The 18,663-nt window shown below is 37.4% G+C and overlaps 1 protein-coding gene across 4 annotated transcripts in view; it reads left to right on the forward strand.

Annotated features, from left to right (window-relative positions):
- Csnk1g3 (casein kinase 1 gamma 3) overlaps positions 1-18,663 on the forward strand; it is a 92,565-nt gene that overhangs the window by 27,418 nt on the left and 46,484 nt on the right. For all 4 annotated transcript variants that reach the window (XM_036204967.1, XM_036204969.1, XM_036204968.1 and 1 more), the window contains exons 2-4: positions 1,033-1,547; positions 9,860-9,900; positions 13,808-13,877. In XM_036204967.1, the coding sequence (XP_036060860.1) occupies positions 1,370-1,547; positions 9,860-9,900; positions 13,808-13,877 (289 nt within the window). In that variant the 5' untranslated portion in view covers positions 1,033-1,369. The remainder of the gene's footprint in view (positions 1-1,032; positions 1,548-9,859; positions 9,901-13,807; positions 13,878-18,663) is intronic.

Genomic DNA, 18,663 nt, shown 5'->3' on the forward strand with positions numbered 1-18,663 from the left:
TACTCCTTTTTCTGATTGCAATAACTTAAACTGGAATGTCTAGGTTACTCAATGTGTATTGTTTTATGACACACTCAGGACTTTTTCCTTTGTTGTTTTGAAGTAACCAGATCTCTGATTTTTAAGTTTTGTGTTTGTGAGGGACAGGGAGCTGCCTCAGGTGGAAAAGTAGCTCCTGCACAAGCATGGGGACCTGAGTTTGGATCCCCAGTGCTCATGTAAAAAAGGCGGGCATGATGTGTGCCTCTGTAAGCCTGTCACTGGAAAGGGGCACAGGCAGGCAGACCCTTGGAGCTTGCTGTTCTGCCAGCCTGGCTAGCCAGTGAACACTAATTAGATTAGTAAGAGCCCCCCTCCCCCCCCAAAAAAAAAGAAAGTAAAAAGGAAAAGAAAGAAGTGGAGAGAGATTAAGGAGGACATCTGTGGTGACTTAATTTCGAATGGCCCCAGTAGGCTTGTATATTGGAGCACTTGTCCCCAGTTGGTGGTACTGTTTGCAGAGGGTCCAGAATTCTTCGGAGGTCTAGCCTTGCTGGAGGAAGTCTGTCACTCGGGTAGGCTTATGTTTTCAGTCTTAACCCGCTTACAATTTGCTTTCTCTGCTTGCTACTTGCAGTTGAGATATGATCTCTCAACTTCTGTGTGAGCCACCTGATGTCTTGCCTTCCTCACCATTGTGGCCAAAATAAACTCTTCTATAAGCTGATTTTGATGATGATGTTTTAGCAAAGCAACAAAAGCTGATTGCTACCTCTGGCCTTCATACATACATGCACATACATGTGCCCACATGCTCATGGTCATATAAACACACATGCACACATGTACACACAAATACACGATTTTTAAAAAAAGTTAAATTTGGTTTTTGTGGTGTTTGGTCTTAAAGTATAGACATACAAAGTAATGGTAGACTTAAGAGTCTACTGTGCTTTGATTTTAGGGTCCTCAACAGGTAACCTAAGCTGTTGTCGTTCACTTCCCTAAATATGTGTGCTATCTTTGTTGACAGTTTTCTCTTTAATGTTACAGCTCTCTATCAACACCAGCTTGTATCACCGAGAAGGTAATTTTGAAGACATACTTTGCTGAGAAGGAATTTTGAAGACATACTTTGCTGAGAAGATAATTTTGAAGACATATTTTGCTGAGAAGCTAATTTTGAAGACATACTTTGCTGAGAAGACAGCTGTGAACAGTTGTCCGAATGGGATGAACACGCATCAGTTGACGGTCTACCCGCTGAAGTCTGAATGCTGACATTGCTCATCGGGTACTGTTACCTAGTGATGCACCTACTCTTACAGTACCCCATTTCATTGTGCTTGTCTTGATTAAAGAATTCAAAGTGGAGTACCGCAAACTTGATATGGATAGTAAAAAGAAAGACAAGGACAAATCAGATGATAGAATGGCACGACCCAGTGGTCGATCAGGGCACAGCACTCGAGGAACTGGGTCTTCGTCATCCGGAGTTTTAATGGTTGGACCTAACTTTAGAGTTGGGAAAAAAATTGGATGTGGCAATTTTGGAGAATTACGATTAGGTGAGATTGTTTCTTTATTACATAATGTGAAGAATACACTTGTAAAGCTACTTTCTTGTTTTAGTTGTTGAGTTCTTCCAGTGTACACATTGAGGGCTTTAGTTGACCATGGTTTCTCAAAATGCTGGTTATAAAGAATACAGATGTTGCAAATTTCTTAGTTATTTGTGCTTTGATTTGTAAGGAATTCCCTAGTATCTAGATGTCTATTTGTTTGAGATTATTCTTATTTCTTAAGAATGTGAGAAAACAAGAAAAAGTAAATTTAAAAGGCCATGCCTATGGCACTTGCTCTTTCAGAGCACCCAGCTTTGATTCCCAGCACCACGTGGCAGCTCACAACCACTTGTAACTCCAGTTTAAAGGGATCCTGTGCCTTCTTCTGACCTTCCTGAGCATCAGGTTCAGGTGCACAGTGCAGACGTATGTCTGTCTGTCTGTCTGTCTGTATGTATGTATGTATGTATGTGTGTGTATGTATATATGTATGTATATGCAGGCAAAACACCCATACAAAGGCCATAGCCTCCAGGAAGTCTTTTGTTGCATAGTATATTTTTGGTGGATATTTAGGTTCTATTTTCATATTTCAAAACATAGTAACTGATCACTTTAGAATCATATATGTGGCTTAACGTCAAGTTAAGATACTATGTAAAATTAACTTTGACTTATTATAATAGCTTGTTTCTCTGCACCGTTCACCCCTTTCCTTTGCCCTACTGTGTCTGTCTAGGCTAAGATTCAGGATCATTTCTTTAACAAGATCTCAAGTATATACTCATGCTGTTAACAGTGTGGGAAATGCTGGGCTTCCTGAAGCTCCTAACTGTCCACTTCAGGAACCTGAGGCTCCACAGGGAAGGTACTTGCTGAATGCCACAGAGTGGCTCAGTGACAGATAGAGATGTGAGATTTCAGTCTTCTTAGTCCTAGTGAAGTAAAGACGCTGTCTTCATTGAAAAGAAATATGGAATGTGGCATGGAGTCACAGAAATCAGTACTAAGATACGTTAAAGGCTTGCCTCACTAGACCAAGACTATGAACTTGAGGGAAAAAAATGACTTCACAATTTTCACTGGGTCTCAGCAGTTTAAAATAAAATGATTTGTATGTTTCTACTGAGCTATCTCTTATCATCTTGTAAAACATCCTACTTTGTAGTGTCTCTTCTGTTTAATTTGTTTTGTGTTGCTAATGTACCTTAAATAGGAATGAATGAAGAAGCAAGCTAATAAAAGCTAGTGACCTTCTTTGTACATAGCTATAAACGATGTAATTGGCAGATTCCTTTGCATTTAATAGGGACTAAAATGTTTGAAAGGACAAATACTTTAGGCCTATTTTTCCAAGATAGTATTCTTACTTGGGAGTTAGAGAAACTAGATTATTTACTTTTCTGTCACATTTTGAGATCATTCATCCAATTCTTAACATTGATCATATACTGAAAAATGTTCATGAATCATGTTCTAGGTTATTATAAATATTAAATTTAAAGTATAATACAAAAGACTAACACAATATCTGTATAGGCTTTGGTTGTTTTTATTCGTTTTCCACATAATTTAGAAATAACTATTCTTAAATATACACTCTGTGTGTGTATATATTCACATAGAACAAATCAAGTGGGCCAACTTAACCAGAACAATATGAGACATAGTGTCTCATGAACTGTATACTGAAATTATAATGCATATATATTGTGGAGCATTCCTTTCTTTGTATTTGTGAGTGAGCAAAAATAAAAACGATGTGCTGCCTTAGTATCTCTAATCTTATTCAATCAAGTGGTTATGTAGAATCTAAGTGTGTTGTATTTATGTGTAAGATACTTACATATTTATTTAAATATATTAAATATATGTGTATCTTTAAGTCAAGTTAGTGTACTATAATAACATATGAGACTTTCCCTGCAAAGACATGATTCTATCAAAATCAAGCTTGGTAAACCCATGAGTTTACTGACGTTAATTTCAGTAGTCTACGTGAGAGGCCAGTATGCCTCAAAGGCAACATCATCACTGAAAAGCCCACCCTGTGTGGGTGCCAGCTCAGGAAAAGTTGCACTTCTGGAGATCTGCCTGACTTACAGACAGCTTGACAGGTGGGGAGAGTGTTCTTTCCACAACCTCATGGGTGGGAGAGCCTTTTCTCTAAGCAGCTGTTATTGCTTCCATAAACTTAGCCTTGGGGAGGGGCCTTGTGAAGGTCATTGACTTCCTGAGCTTCACGCTTCTTCCCTCCCCAGGAGGAGTGTCCATATCCAGCAGATAAATGTCTCTTCTCTTGCTATGCATGTCATTGTTGTATGGATGTCTAAGTACTTTACATATGTACACTCATGTCTATAGACATGTAGAGCTAAGTTAGTCATTTTAATTTTTCTTACTCAGAGACTACTCAGGGGTCTCTTTCTTTTCAAAGCCCTCCGTGGTTTCTTTGTGTAGAAAAGTTATTATAAGCATTACTTTTTCCTGCATCTATATGTGAGTACCATGTGTACATTACTTTTAGTGCTTGCAGAGGGTAGAAGAGGGTGTCAGATCCTGAGACTAGAGTTACGGATGGTTGTGAGCTGCCATATGAGTGCTGGGAATTGAACCCAGGTTCTCTGGAAGAGCAACCAGTGCTCTGGACTGCTGAGCCATCTCTCCAATCCTGCTTTGGATCCTTAAAGTATTTTTTATTAAAGTCACATTAATAAAAAAATCTAGAGGTCCTGAGTTCAATCCCCAGCACCCATATGGTGGTACACAACCATCTGTAATGAGATCTGGCACCCTCTTCTGTGTACATAATAATAAATAAATCTTTAAAAAAAACATTCCAAACATTTGATTTTCTATACTAATTTGTGTGTGTGTGTGTGTGTGTGTGTGTGTGTGTGTGTGATATTTGAGCGAGAAAGAATATGAGGTTTACCTTTCATAGATAAGTGCTTTTTAGCAAAGATGCTTATTTTCAACAAGGATGCCCATTTTAGGCTGGACAATTTTTTGTTTTTGTAGAAAGCTGTCTCTCATATTGTAGGGACTCATTAAATACTTGAGACCTCATTGATACCTTGCTATTGTAACCTTACATAGAACTCAAAGATACCCCCAGCCCCACCCCATGTAGTTGCCCCAAGGAGATACAGTGCTGTCCCCTGCTGGAAACTGTTCTTACAGGTTATTATTAGTTTTTCAAAAAGGATTGAGATTAAAAACCAAACAAATTTGTAAACATTAAATTTAAATTTTATTTAAATCAACATGTTAGACATTTTTATTTTAAATGATAGGTTGATTTATTTGTTGTTTTCTTTTATATCCATAGGTTGGCAGTAAAACTTGAGTTTTTTGACTGTTGGTAGATAGATTTCAAGTTTAAACAATTCAGGATCCCTAGAACTATTTTTGAAACATACCACATACTTCAAACATAGCTAGCCAAAATAATAGGATTATATTGTGTATTTAAAGCATTTTTTGTATGTTGTGATCTTTGGGCATCTTTTAAAAATCATTAAAATTCTTTAACGATTTCATGCATATGTGTGACGGATTTGGATCCCCACACACCTCTTAGATCCTTTCCAATTGCCTCTGTACTCTTCCCAGCAGTCTCCCTTCTACTCAGCAGGTTTTGACTTTTAGAACATGGCCCTACTGAGTTTAATTAGGACTGCCTTGTCTGTGCCTGTGTGAGGACCAACTTAGCGGTGGATATATATATATATAGCTCACTGAAGAAAGTTGCTTTTTCTAATCCTAGACTGCCAGGGTGGCACCTCAGGAGTCCCTCCCATCATGCTCTAATGTTGATGGCTGCAATCTTGAGCAGGTCTTGTGAAGACAACCTCAGGTGCTGGGAGGTCATGCATGGAGTCGTCATGTCATGTAGAACACAGCATTTCATAGCACTCTTTCCAGTTATTAGGCTCTTGATTCCTTCTGCCCCTCTCTCTTCATGTTCTCTGAGCCTTAAGGCTTGGGGGAGTTATACTCAACAGTGACTGATTTCACTTGCTTCAGCCACTGGCTTTACCTTCAGCACACTGCAACATTAAGCTTCTCTGAACTAATTTTTGATACCAGTTTATTGAATGAATTGGGCTAAATTGGAAGGTGAGGTACCTCAGATCCCTCTGGTACTAGCTGTCTTTACTTGTTGTTGTTTAGGGGAGGGGCAGGTGAGAGCCCTGTGTCTAACAATCCAAGAGTTTCTACAGCCTCAGTGTCTGGTGAGGTTTTCTCTTGAAGTAAAAGAGCTTATTGTGCATTGTTTTGACTTTTATTTCATCAAGTGTCAGTGCCGAGGCTTCTTCCTCACCACCCTTTATTTTTTGTGGGTGTTTTGCCTGTATGTATGTCTGTGTACCATGTATGTGCAGTCCTGTGGTGGTTAGAGGAGGATGTTCAGTCCACTCGATTGGAGTGATAGATGGTTGTAAGCTGCCATGTGGATGCTGTGAGTTGAACCCGGATCCTCTGAAATACCCAGAAGTCTTCTTTGGACATCTTAAACAAACAAACAAAATCAAAAAACCATTTTGTTTGGGGAGAGCCTGTGCCTCCTAGAGTTGGTCAGTTCTTAGGAAAAGAGCAATTACTAGAGACTTAAGTAGGGGCATTCCTTGAGTATGGGAATTATCCAATCTCCAGCTTTACTGTCTTTATCCGCCTATGTGTCCAAGAACAGTATTCTGTGCTGTGCTATTGGAGACTAGCCCTCCACCCAAAGGTCATTGGAGCTATGGAGACACATCAGCCCTAATCTGTTTACCTTGTCTTGTCTTCCCCCAAACTCTATAATAAAGGCCTTGGCTTCAGCTTTCCTTACCTTCTCGTCTTCTGCCACTAACTCAAACAGGGAGCTTCTGCAGTCCTCCATGGCAGTGGTTCTCAACCTTCCTAACTAACGCTGCAATGTTTGATACAGTTCCACGTGTTGTGGTGACCCCTACCATAAACTTATTTCCGTTACTACTTCATATCTGTAATTTTGCTATGTTAAGAATTGTAATATAAATATCTGTGTTTTCCAATGGTCTTAGGCAACCCCATGAAAGGATTGTCTAACCACCCCCAAAGAGACCATGGCCCACGGGTTGAGATTGGCTGTTCTCTGGCATTCTGTGTGATGCTTTCAGACTTTGAATATAAATAACTTTATTTTCCTGAGTTTCTCTTCTATTTTCTTGTAGCTGTGTCTAATTGGCATTACATTAAAAAAAAAAAGTCAGAAATAACATTTTATGAATTTACCGTATCTGAAATAAGATACAGTACCTTTTGACATAAGTTTCCACAGGAGTTTATAACTTCTTATTTTTGTTTTTCTCTTCTGATTGCTGAATTGCTCACAACTCCTTATTTTGATGTTTGTGCTTGAAAATTACAGTGTTGAAAGTTCCAAAAGCCTTATATCTCCATTATGTAAAGATTTGGGTAAATTCATCATTTTTTTGTTTATTGACTTTTCTTCTGCAAAAAAATTCTAAAACACTTGAAAATGTAAAATCAAAGAATAGATGGTGGGGCTGGCAAGATGGCTTAGTGCACAAAGGCACTTGTCACCCAGCCTGATGACGTAAGTCTAATCCTTGGTACCCACGTGATGACAGTCAGACTGACTTCTGCAAGTTATCCTCTGACCACTACATGTGCTCCACGGAACATGCATGCTCCCCCCCCCCCCAATAAAGAAAAAAATGTAAAAATTTAAAAATTGACAATGATGTTATGACAGAGAATTTGAAAATCCCCAAATAGAGGTTTTTTTTTTTTTTTTTTTTTTTTTTAATCAAATTATTTTGTTTTCTTCCACATAACCCAGACCAGAGGGAGAACACTCGGGGTATCTGTATCCTGTATGTTCAGAGTGTGGCTTTAGTGTCTGTACTGTGATCTTACTGGCTGCTACTCCCTTCCATCAGCCAAACTGAAAAGCAAGATTCTGGGACATAGTACATTCCTGGAAATTGGAGGTGTTGTACTTCATGTTCACTGGTGTGAAGTTAATTACTTGGCCACATTAAGCTGAAAAAGCCTGGAAAATGTAGTTTGTAGCTAACTGGAAAACTACTTTTGAACTTGGACATTCTTTATTATGGGAAGTGCAGAGTTAGTACTGATGGATAACTAGTAGTCCCTGCTATAAACATACATGTAACATCTGAAGGACATAGTTTTCTGTAATAATTCCAATTCCACAGTATTGGTAAAACTTCTTTGGTTCAGTGCAGCAGAAAACTATTGGAAATGTCACGTGAAATAGATTAAGATATCAATGAACTCTGCCCAGTCCACTTAGAACCTTAATGGAATTCTCTATATCTGCTCTGTCTTACTCATACCACACAGACAGACACACTTTGTACACCATTCACTTTTGTGTGTAACACATTGATTAAAATCTAATGGTAGCACTATGGCTGTACTCAGTGAGAAGACTGTGTATTAGTTAATCATCATTCATATTTATGACTGTAATCCCCACCATTCAGCCAGATCTCTCTGTTAGCAAAGATGATGCTTTTTAAGATTCAACTTTGTTTCCTTTGTTTCTTTCTTTCCTTTTCTTTTTCTTTCTTTCTTTCTTTTCTTTTTTTTTTTTCTGTGACATGAAAGATTAGACCATGAAAGTGAGCAAAAATTTTGGTGTGTTTTGGTTCTGTGGTATCTGTATTTAATAGTTCAGAATAAAATGATATAGTTATGAAGAGAATATAATGCTCTGAAGAAACATATTTTTTTCATTTTTGATTCGATTGTGACTAGGATACCAGTCTAAAATGGTTACTAACACTCTTAGATTTGCTAGAGGACACCTACATTTTAATTCATATGAGTTTCTAAAAAGGTGCATGAAAACATTTCTAAATGTGAAACTAGTTCCTTAAAAATATAAAACATTCTCTAAAATTTGAAAACTATTTATGTAGGTTTATTTAATGAGTTTCAGAATAAAACTTGATCTGTACCACTTGGTATTTCTATTGGGTTAAATGTTTCAAATATGTTGAGTTTATGAGATTAATGCTACCCAGCATTAATATGACAATTTTTCCCTTTATGCATTTTTATGCAGTAAGGACACTATTTATACCAAATCATGAATATTCTGCTCTGTAAAGGGCAGAATTCACTTCTGAAGCTGAAATTAGGCACTTCCTGAAAGGTTAAAGGGTGCTGTGCAGAAAAATGCCAAGCATGAAAAGTGATAAACTGCCTGTTTTGTTTTTAGTAGTCACTGTAACCAGAGCCACTTTCTCAGTTTAAAAACAAACAAATAAACAAGTCATTCTGTTTTGTCACTCATGCTAATTGAAAAAGTACTGGAAATTAAGAAACAACATGTGTTATTTTTATTTCATTCTTTTCGATATACTTGTAAAGATACATGTTAATTTATATTTCAAATTACCCTTCTATGTTTATTGATTCTCAGATTCGTCATACTATTTTTTCCCCTGGGGCTGCAGATGCTGACCACTGGAATTTTTTTTAGCTTATATCCAACACAAAGATAATTGTAGTTTATGTAAATTCTTTGCATGTTAGTGATGTTAAACCTGTATTCTGATTTGTCATTTACATAGCTTTGCACTTAACATAATTGTCAGTATTTAGAAGTTTAAATTATTTCATATAACCAAATATGCATAAAATCCTGTCTTCATGTTTTCTTATTGCTAGAAAGGTCTCCATATATTGAGATAAGTATTTTTTGTTTCATTTTTTTTATATTTAACTCTAAATAATTTGTTTGTAAGTTGAGACACTAATAATTTTCTTCTAAAAGTAGTTAATGTGTTTTTTAGCCAATATTGATTAGTTTTCTTATTATGTTTTTTAAACATATTCCAGAGTTTTTAATATATCTGGATTTTTTTTATATGCTGGATTAAATATGTGGCATAATAATACTGTATTCCACAATGGTTTAAAAGGAAATGGTGAATGGGGAGAATCTTCTTTCATATAAGTATTCTGGCTTAAAATGGATTCAGTATTCACTTGCATATTGGTTATTTTCTAAGTTGCATGCAATATAACAACAGTCAGAATATTTTCCTTATTATAATTGGATAACATACTTATTAGTACTGATTTCTACTTGGAATCTAAGTGAAATATTAAATGCATTATTGAGTTGATAGCAAACTTAGCAATTTCCTTTTTTTTCAGAGTTGGAAGTAAAAGCATTTAAATGTCTTACATACTTTTTTTTTGTAAAAACAGTATAGGTCATGAAAGTTATGTCAATTAAATTTAAAAGTATTAGCAGGATCTGACTTTTTTCTTCCTTTTTCAAGGTAAAAATTTATACACAAATGAATATGTGGCAATTAAACTGGTAAGTTCATGATTATTTTACAATTATTTTCTTTAATTATTGGCTTATTAATTTTTCATCTTTATATTTTATAACTTGAGTGTTCATGTAAAAAGAAAAATGCTTGCATGGCTGATCTTTTGTTCATGTCTCCGAAGCATGTTATGATGTATAGAGTGTCAGTGTCTTCTCTGCCATGAAAACTCTGTCCTTACTTTGGCAGTGTCATGGACGTGAAATTTTGTAGTTTGGCAGTGTTTTTAGTTTAGAATTAGTATTTCTAAGTGGATAAAGGCAAAATTTTTCTTTCTGATTCCAGCATTTAGACAAAATAACTATGTCTTTAGCATTTAGGCTCGTATTTGAACACACACTCCTAATGATCTTGTAAAGTTTTTCTACCAGTGTTTTATAAATCTGGCAAAGCTGGTTGTTGCTTGACTTCCAGGAACTCAGAAAGTCATGAGTGTGGGTAGTAGCAAGGAGAGCAGCCATGGGAGTCACGTGCTCAGTGTGACAGCTACAAAAGAGTTCTCTTCTGCGAGAATTTGTACCCAGGGACTGCTTTTATTCATTTATTTTATCATTCATTTATTCATTGATTCATTCATCTATTATTTATTTGGGCAGAGTCTCTATTTAGATCTGGCTGTTCTAGAACTCACTATGTAGACCTAGCTGGCCTTGAACTCACAGAGATCCACCAGCTTCCGCTTCTCCAGTGCTGAGATTAAAGGTGTGCTAGGAATGATTTGTATAAGGCGTATTTTCTCTTTTTGAGTGACAGGCAGGTTTCCCTGAGGTCCAGGTTGGCCTGGTCTTCTCATTCTCCTTACCCTTGTCTTGACAGTGTGATTGTGTTATTAGGACGATGTCAGTCAGACTGTCAGAGGAAGAGGCAGTGGGAAGGAATCCAAGGAAAAAGAAAGCCAGCTTAGGAGCTGCAGTGGAAAGTCCCTGCTACTCCAAGTGTCTTTGTTAAGCTAAGCTGGCCTGTGGCCCCACAGGACACATGGAACGATGCTTGACTTGTCCAGATGACTTCTCCCTGGTGTCAAGGTCTAGTCCTTGACTTTACAGTACAGTGTCTGGTTAGCTTATGGCAGGATTGCCACTGCCAATTTAATTGAATTTGTGGCTATCAGTTGTGAGATCAGTTAATATAATCAAGCTCTTAGTGTTGGCAAAGTTGAGAAAAATAATTTCTAATTTTTTATGAGAATTTTTTTATTAAGGTCAGGTGCCCACATAAGTATAAATATTGTTTTATTTAAAATATATTTAAAGTTTGTTCTTTATCCATGTTATAAATGTAGACAGTGTATCTTGATCATATCTATTTTCTCCTTCTTCCCTCCCTCCACTTCTTCCAGTATGTCCCCCACCCACCTATGTCCCTTAAGAAACAAAAACCAAAGGTCACTGAGTCCTGTTAGTGCTGTGTGTATTCTTGTGGTGTTGGGCCATCCCCTGGAGATTAATCAACCTGTCACCCCCACCTGCCCCGTTCACTTTCCCTTCTCCAGCAGCCGTCAGCTGTCAGCTGTGCAGAATGCCTTATGCATCCCTGCCCCCATCTGTGCTGGGACGTTGGCAATGGGCTTAGTCTTGTTCAGGCAACTTAGCTGTTCTCAGTTCATGGGGGCAGTGGCCGTGCCGTGCCAGAAGACAGTATTTTACACCACTCCTTCCACTCTTGACATTCTTTCTGCCCCTCTTCAGGAAAGGTTATATCCCTTGAGGGTTTAAGGACTAAGGTGGGGCTATGAGGGACTGATAGCAGCTCTCCCATTTAGGGTTGCTCTCAGCACTTGGACCGGTTATGCGTTAGGTCATTTTAAAGAAAGCCAATTTCAGCAGACAGGACTCTGTATAGGAATCACAGCAGAGAGACTGAGCCTACAGGAACTGTACATATTTAGCGGGCAATCTGATTTTGTGTGGTGTTCTATGCTAGTGCTAAAGCGGCCATAATTAACAGTTGTGTGCAGAGGGGACAGGAGCCACTGCCAGGCTGCCTGCTCCCTGGGTCTGGTTAATTCAATCAGGTGTGACCCTCAAGTCCGGTTATTTTCAGACTTGGAACTTGTCTGTCCTGTTCCTTCCACGGGTGCCTTAGAAACTGCCAGCCGTGTCATCTTCTAGCCTCTCTATACATGTACGTGTAACACTTTCATTGCAGTTCACTTTGTCTATTCCCTTTTTTGCCCTTTTCTGGGGAGGTGTCGGGGCAGGGCACCCTTCCTTTACTCTATCTTGTTAGGCAGGGTTTTTTTCTAGGTCAGGCTGGCTTTGATCTTGATGTACAGCTGAGAATGACCTTGAACTCAGGATCCACTTCTGCCCCTTTTCCAGTGCTAGGATTACAGGTGTAATCCACACTCAGCCTGTTTGTCTTTTTTTAAGTGTAGTGGTCAGCATTACATACAAAAATTGTTACTACTCATAATTTAGGGTAACTGGGAATGTTTTTACTTTTGTATTGTGAGAGAAGTATGGCCTATAGTCACATTCTCCCTAAAATAATTGGAAAGTCAGAAAAATGCTTACATTTTGGTCCTTAGTTTATTGTTTTCCATGTGTGTGGTTTGCTGTGTTGATTATATCTGAGTGCAGTAGGTGAGCTATAATTTTGTTTAGAACCAGCAATAAAGATAGTCACTTTTAGATATACCTCGTGTCTGTATTTTGGAGAAATAAAGGCACTGTTTGCTATTTTTGAGAGAGTGGCTATTTATAGTTCTGTCCCAGCTTGCAAGGTGTTCACTTTTGTCTTTGTTACTCTACTTCAGATTGGTAGCTTACCTAGGGTTTCCAATCACATAATTACCAGTTGCCCATGACAACTGAAAATGTCATTCTTTGATGATGTGACTTTTCCTACATGGTGGTATTGTAACATTGTAATTGCTGTTGAAGTATAGGAATCAAGTTGAAATTACTAAACTGAGTAAGGACCATTTCCTTTTCTTTTTACCTGGAGGACATCAGTGATTAAGATGTATGTTTAATTTCAGTTGTGATGGTGTAAGTGGACATTATTTCACATCTTAAGGTTGTGTATTTTTAGACAATTAATCAAAATTTATGGATAATGTGTTGTTATATGGAAGGTACTACTTTTCACTATTTTATGTTACATTTTATATTATACACACAGACACCCATGCATATATAGAGGGAGGGAGGGACAGAGGGGACCATAAAAAGTTTTAACTATTTTACAGATGAGGAACTGCAACATACATCAAAGTTAACTAACTTTCCAAACCACACAGCTAGTGAAGTGGGAAATCGAGGGTTTAAACCTAGTATAATTTGGTTTCAATCTCCATGCTTTTAACTACTACTCTGTATTGCCCCTCAAGATTTAAGCTTACCATTTTCTATGAATAATCCTTATGAATTGAAGTCTCTAGTGCACTTAATATATATTTATACATACCTCCTTGGGCTTCTCATTCTTGATTTTTTTTTTTTTTTTTGATTGTGACCATTGCTGCCCACTTTCCCATCACTGCCTATTAGACTGTATTGTTCAGATCTCTAATGATGTGGTTCCTACTTTCCTCTCATAATGCATCGACATAGTCTTTCTGTTAACCTTTTACTTCCCTCAGTCTCTTTGTTCATTGTTGTGTTTATCTTTTGTTGCAGAAAACTATGCTTTTAATTTAATTATGTTTTTTTTAAACCTTGTTGGTTCTTCTGATGCTCAGATACTTACTTATATATGTTTACAGATGGTATCAATTTATTGAACATTGAACACAATGCCGATTTTTTTATATAGATCTAGAGGAATAGAGATACCTAGTAGAATATTATAGTGTATATGAGTTGATACTACACTTTAAAACAGTTGGAGTTAGAACCTAGTGATTGTCTTATAACTGAAATGCCTTTTGTTCTTCAATTGTTTGCCTAGGAGCCCATGAAATCCAGAGCACCACAGCTGCATTTGGAATATAGATTCTATAAGCAGTTAGGATCTGGAGGTAAGTTATATGAATTTTAATAATTTAATAATTTAATAATTAATAAATAAAATAATTTAATTCTTTAGTTTCAAAAATAGTATTTTAAATTTGATTACAGAGACTTCTTTTTTAAAAAATGTTTTTTATTGAGGCTGAAGAGATGCTTCAGTGGCTAAGAGTGCTTCCTGCTCTTTTAGTACAGAGAGTTCCTAGTAGATTTGTCAGGAGGGCATCTGGCTCCAGTTCCCACTTCAGAAGATGGTGTGTTGTAGTGCACATGTGGAGGATAGGGGAAGGTGTGTAGGAGTTGGTGCTCTCTCTCCACCTTGTGTGTCTTGGGGACTAAACCCAGGTTGTTAGGTTTGCTGGCAAATACCTTCACTGCTGAGCATCCATATTGTTAGCCTTTATAGCAATATTACTGATGTTATGATGGATATAAAAGTGGTTCCATAAATATATCCACATGGAGATCCCTGGAACCTATAGTTAGCATATAGCAGTCATTTGAGATTGCAAGATTATCCTGTATGTCTAGGTAAGCCCAGATGCAACCCTAAGTGTCTTTACTAGAAAAGCAGAGACATTTGACATACACAGAGAAGGGGAAGACTATGTGCCCATGGGGGCATTGATTGGAGTGATCTGAATGAACTAAAGAATACCTGCAGCTCTAAGATCCTGAAGGAGGCTCCTGGGTTCTCTCCTAGAGCCTGTAAAGAGACCATAGCTCTGCCTTGATTCAGCCTCATGCAACTGATTTGAGACACTGGCCTCTAAGGTGTAGTGTTTTTGTTATTTTAAGCTATCAAATTTGTAGTAATTTCTTAACAGTAGGTAATGCAAGTATATGTGCATGAAGTTCTTAAATCTTAATGGGAATAGAGATTTTGCTATTGGCAAATATTTATGGTTAAATTTTCTACTATGTGTTACATTGTAGCTTTCAAGTGCCACTTTTGTTTATTCCTATTCTTCTAATTGTAATGATTTTACTTGTACAGTTTTTCTGTAGTACAGTATATTGTTTCCCTAGATTTAATAAAATAGAATTTCTTGATGTGTGTTTCTGTAAGCATATTTACATTCTAGTTGGTAGAGCTGTCCGTTTCTTCAAATGATACAGAGTTTGCATTTCCTCCCACTAAGAGCATATACAAATAAGTAGTCCTTGCAGTGTTAGTAAACTTGAACGTTTGTATTAATGAGTATATTGTGGATTTTTTTATGTAGTGTCCTTCTCTGTTTCTTCCGACTAGTTTTGAAGTCTGTTTTGTCAGATATTAAGGTAACTACATCTGCTTGCTTCTTTGATCCATTTGTTTAGAATACCCTTTTCTATACTTTACACCGAGGTGATGTCTATCTTTGATGTTAAGGTGTGTTTCTTGGAGGCAGAAGAAAAATGGATCCTACTTTCAAATCCAATCTGTTAGTCTGTGTCTTTTCCTTGGAGAATTGTGGGTTAGTTATTAATGAGTAGTATTTATTAATTCCTGTTATTTTGTTGTGGTAGTGTGTGTTTTTCTACCCCTCTTTTGATGAACTGTCCTGGGATTATTTGTTCTTGTGTCCTCTTAGGTATAGTTCTTCAGACTTCTTCAGACCATCACTTCAGACTGAGTGCTTTCTGTGGAACTGAAGTGCTGGGCAGAAATTGCTTAAATTTGTTATTGTTGTGAAATATTTTCCTTATTCTATTGATTGTGATTGATAGTTTTGTTGGGTATAGTAGTCTGGGCTGGCACCTGTGGTCTTTTAGAGTTGGTAGAAAAATCTATCCGTTCAGGCCCTTCTGGCTTTCAGAATCTACATTGAAAAGTCAGGTGTTATTCTCATGAGCCTGCCTTTATATGTAACCCTTTACAGCTTTTAATATCATTTTCTTCTGTACATTTAGTATTTTGATTATTATATGTTGTGGGAGGTTTCATTTCTGGTCATGTCTGTTTGGTGTTCTGTATGCCTCTTATACCCTTGATAGTCATCCCTTTCTTCAGATTGGGGGAGTTTTCTTAAATGATTTTGTTAAAAATATTTTCTTTGCATTTGACATGGATTTTGATTTTCTTTCCTACTTCCTCTATACCTATTACTCGTAGGTTTGGTGTTGTACAGTGTCCCAGATTTCCTGGGTGTTTTCTGCCTATTTTTTAGATTTGACATTTTCTTTGATGGAGATACCTTGTCTTCAAGATCAGAAGTTCTCTCTTCCTTGTCTGTTACTCTCATGGTAAGGCTTATCTCTGGGGTTTCTGTTTGACTTTCTGAGTTTTTCATTTCCAGTTTTATTTCAGTTTGGGATTCCTTTAGTGATTTTATTTCTTTGTTGAATTCTACTGTTATGTCTTGAATTGTTTTCATTATTCCATTCAATTCTTGGTGTTTTCATGGTCTTCATTAAGGTGTTTGCTCATATCATCTTCAGTGTCCTTGGGTGTGTTCTTTCTCTTTCTACTGGTCACTTTCTAGTTGTTTTAAGCTTACTATTTGTTACTTGTATGAGGCTATTATTTTCAGATCTGTATTCTTGCACATGTAATGGCCTTTCCCAGTGAATGCTGGTAAAACCCTAGCTAAATATACCTGCTTTGCAGCACATTTCTTGCTACCACTTAGCTCCTCTAGAAGAGAGACTTTTGTGTGCTGTCATGTCATTAATTTATAACTGAATATTTTCGGTATTCCTATGGGAACATTGTTTTTCAAGTGAGTGACTTGACTTTTGAGGTTCTTTGAACTATGCAGATCTACACTAATTTGGTGGTAGCAATAGTGGTTGTTACTAAAATTATAACTTCACAGTATTGTCTTCTAAGAAGTAGGGAACCTCCCTTCCTTCTTCCTGCTGCCCCCTCTACCTTCCCAATCTGTGCTTTATGAAAAAGTCATGACTTCTGTATTCTTTACATGTTTCCATCTGGTTTTCGACACTTCTATGCATACTGTCCTTTAAAAACTCTAGTTCTGTCTGCTGTAAAATGAATATAGAGGATTCTATAATTTATAGGATTATACTTATTAATTATACTTTTTCCCGAAGAATTTTGGTTGTTGTATAAGCCCTGTCTGTAAACATCAGTGATATCTAGAATTCATCTTTTTTACAGAGTTACCTGATCATGCTTTTCAGAATCATGTTTTACCAAGCTTAAGAAATTATCCAGGTCTATTAACACATGCCTGTGACCCCCCCCCTTAGAAGTCTGAGGCAGAGGGTTATGAGTTTGACCTCATCTAGACAGCATAGGAGACCTGCTCACACAGCAACACAAAGGAACTTTGAGAACCCGCCCTCTCTGTCCTCTCCTGTAGGACTGCTGCAGTGAGAGGACTTGGGGTGCCAAGAAGCCTCTCGAGGAGGCCCAGCCCAGACACTGGGGGCGGGGCTCCTTTTACGCCTTTAAGGCTTTTGAGAATCTCAGAGACCTTTGCTGTGGAGTGGATTGACTGATATAGCCCATACCAGAAATCTAAGTAAATATAAAAGTTCCCAAATGGTCATTTAAAATAACATTCCAAACATTTAAAAAATCAAATTGAACTACTTTTCTTTTCAATATAAGTGAACAGGAAGAGTGTTGCTGCTTTGTTTTGCAAATATTTGAAATTTCCAGTGTAATAGAAAACAGCCAGCTTCTCATATCTTCAGACCATCATGATAGCACATATCCTGCCATCTCAGGAAAACTTACTATGAACTAACTTGGTAGAAAACGAGAGTTGAAAGGTAAATTAAATCCCCATGTTTTATTAAGTAATTCTAATATTGATTACCCCCTGAAATGGTCTCAAAGACCACTGTTGTTTTTAGAGCTCATATTGTGTCAGCTTTGATTGGTTATTTAAACTATGCATACACTTTTGACATTGTGTTAGTTATTTTTCTCATTGCAGAGGAAACAGACCAGAGATTGATAGAGCCCTAAAACCTGACACCCGTGTCCTCCATTCTCCTCTGGACTGTGAATCCCAAAGTCCTTGCTTCTTTAGGAAGAAACTTCCTAAAACAGCATCTCTGGCTAGGGAGTGAGTGTTCAAATACACTTGGTGTGTATATGGTGGAGGGCATTTTACATTCAAATCAGGCACTATACCAAAGTGTGAAAAGTGGTGGTTTCTTAAAGTTTAGTTGCAGTGTAAAGTTAGAAACTTTCACCCTGAGTCTATATGTTAAAATCTCTTATCCAGGCAGGGTTTTGCATCTATATGAAGCCTTGATCTCTTGGAAGATATTGTTTCATCGACATGCATATATTTCAAATACATCATGTTTCATTGTCCAAATTAGACCATAATAGATAGTAACACAAAATTTTGTTAGAATATTTGCATTTTTTTTTAAGATTTAACTTTTAATTTATTCTTTGTCATGCATCTGGATCCTATTTATCTCCGGGTCCCTTCACATCTGTTCTCTGTCCCTGCAACCTCCCCCCCCAAAAAAAAAACAAAACAAAAAACAGAACAGAATAAAATTTAAGAGAAAAGCAAATAAAAAAAAATCTCATTGTGGAAGCTGCAGTGTGACCCAATGAGTCACAGAGTATACCCTCCAGTCCACACATCTTTACTTGCAAGTGTTTGCTGCGGAGTCATTGGTCTGGTTCGAGGCTTGTGGCTTCTGTTACACTATTGATACTTGGCCCTCACTTGGACTCTTCTTGGGTATCCTGATGTTGCCCCCATGTTGTGGAGATCATGCAGCTTTGGATCCATAGACCTGGCCCCTTCACGTGCTCCAGTAGTTTATAGATTGGGTGGATATTGGGGAGGGCTAACTCATAGCCTTGGTTCTGGGCAG

This window comes from Onychomys torridus, chromosome 13 (assembly GCF_903995425.1).
Source record: "Onychomys torridus chromosome 13, mOncTor1.1, whole genome shotgun sequence".
In the NCBI taxonomy this organism is placed as follows: domain Eukaryota; kingdom Metazoa; phylum Chordata; class Mammalia; order Rodentia; family Cricetidae; genus Onychomys; species Onychomys torridus.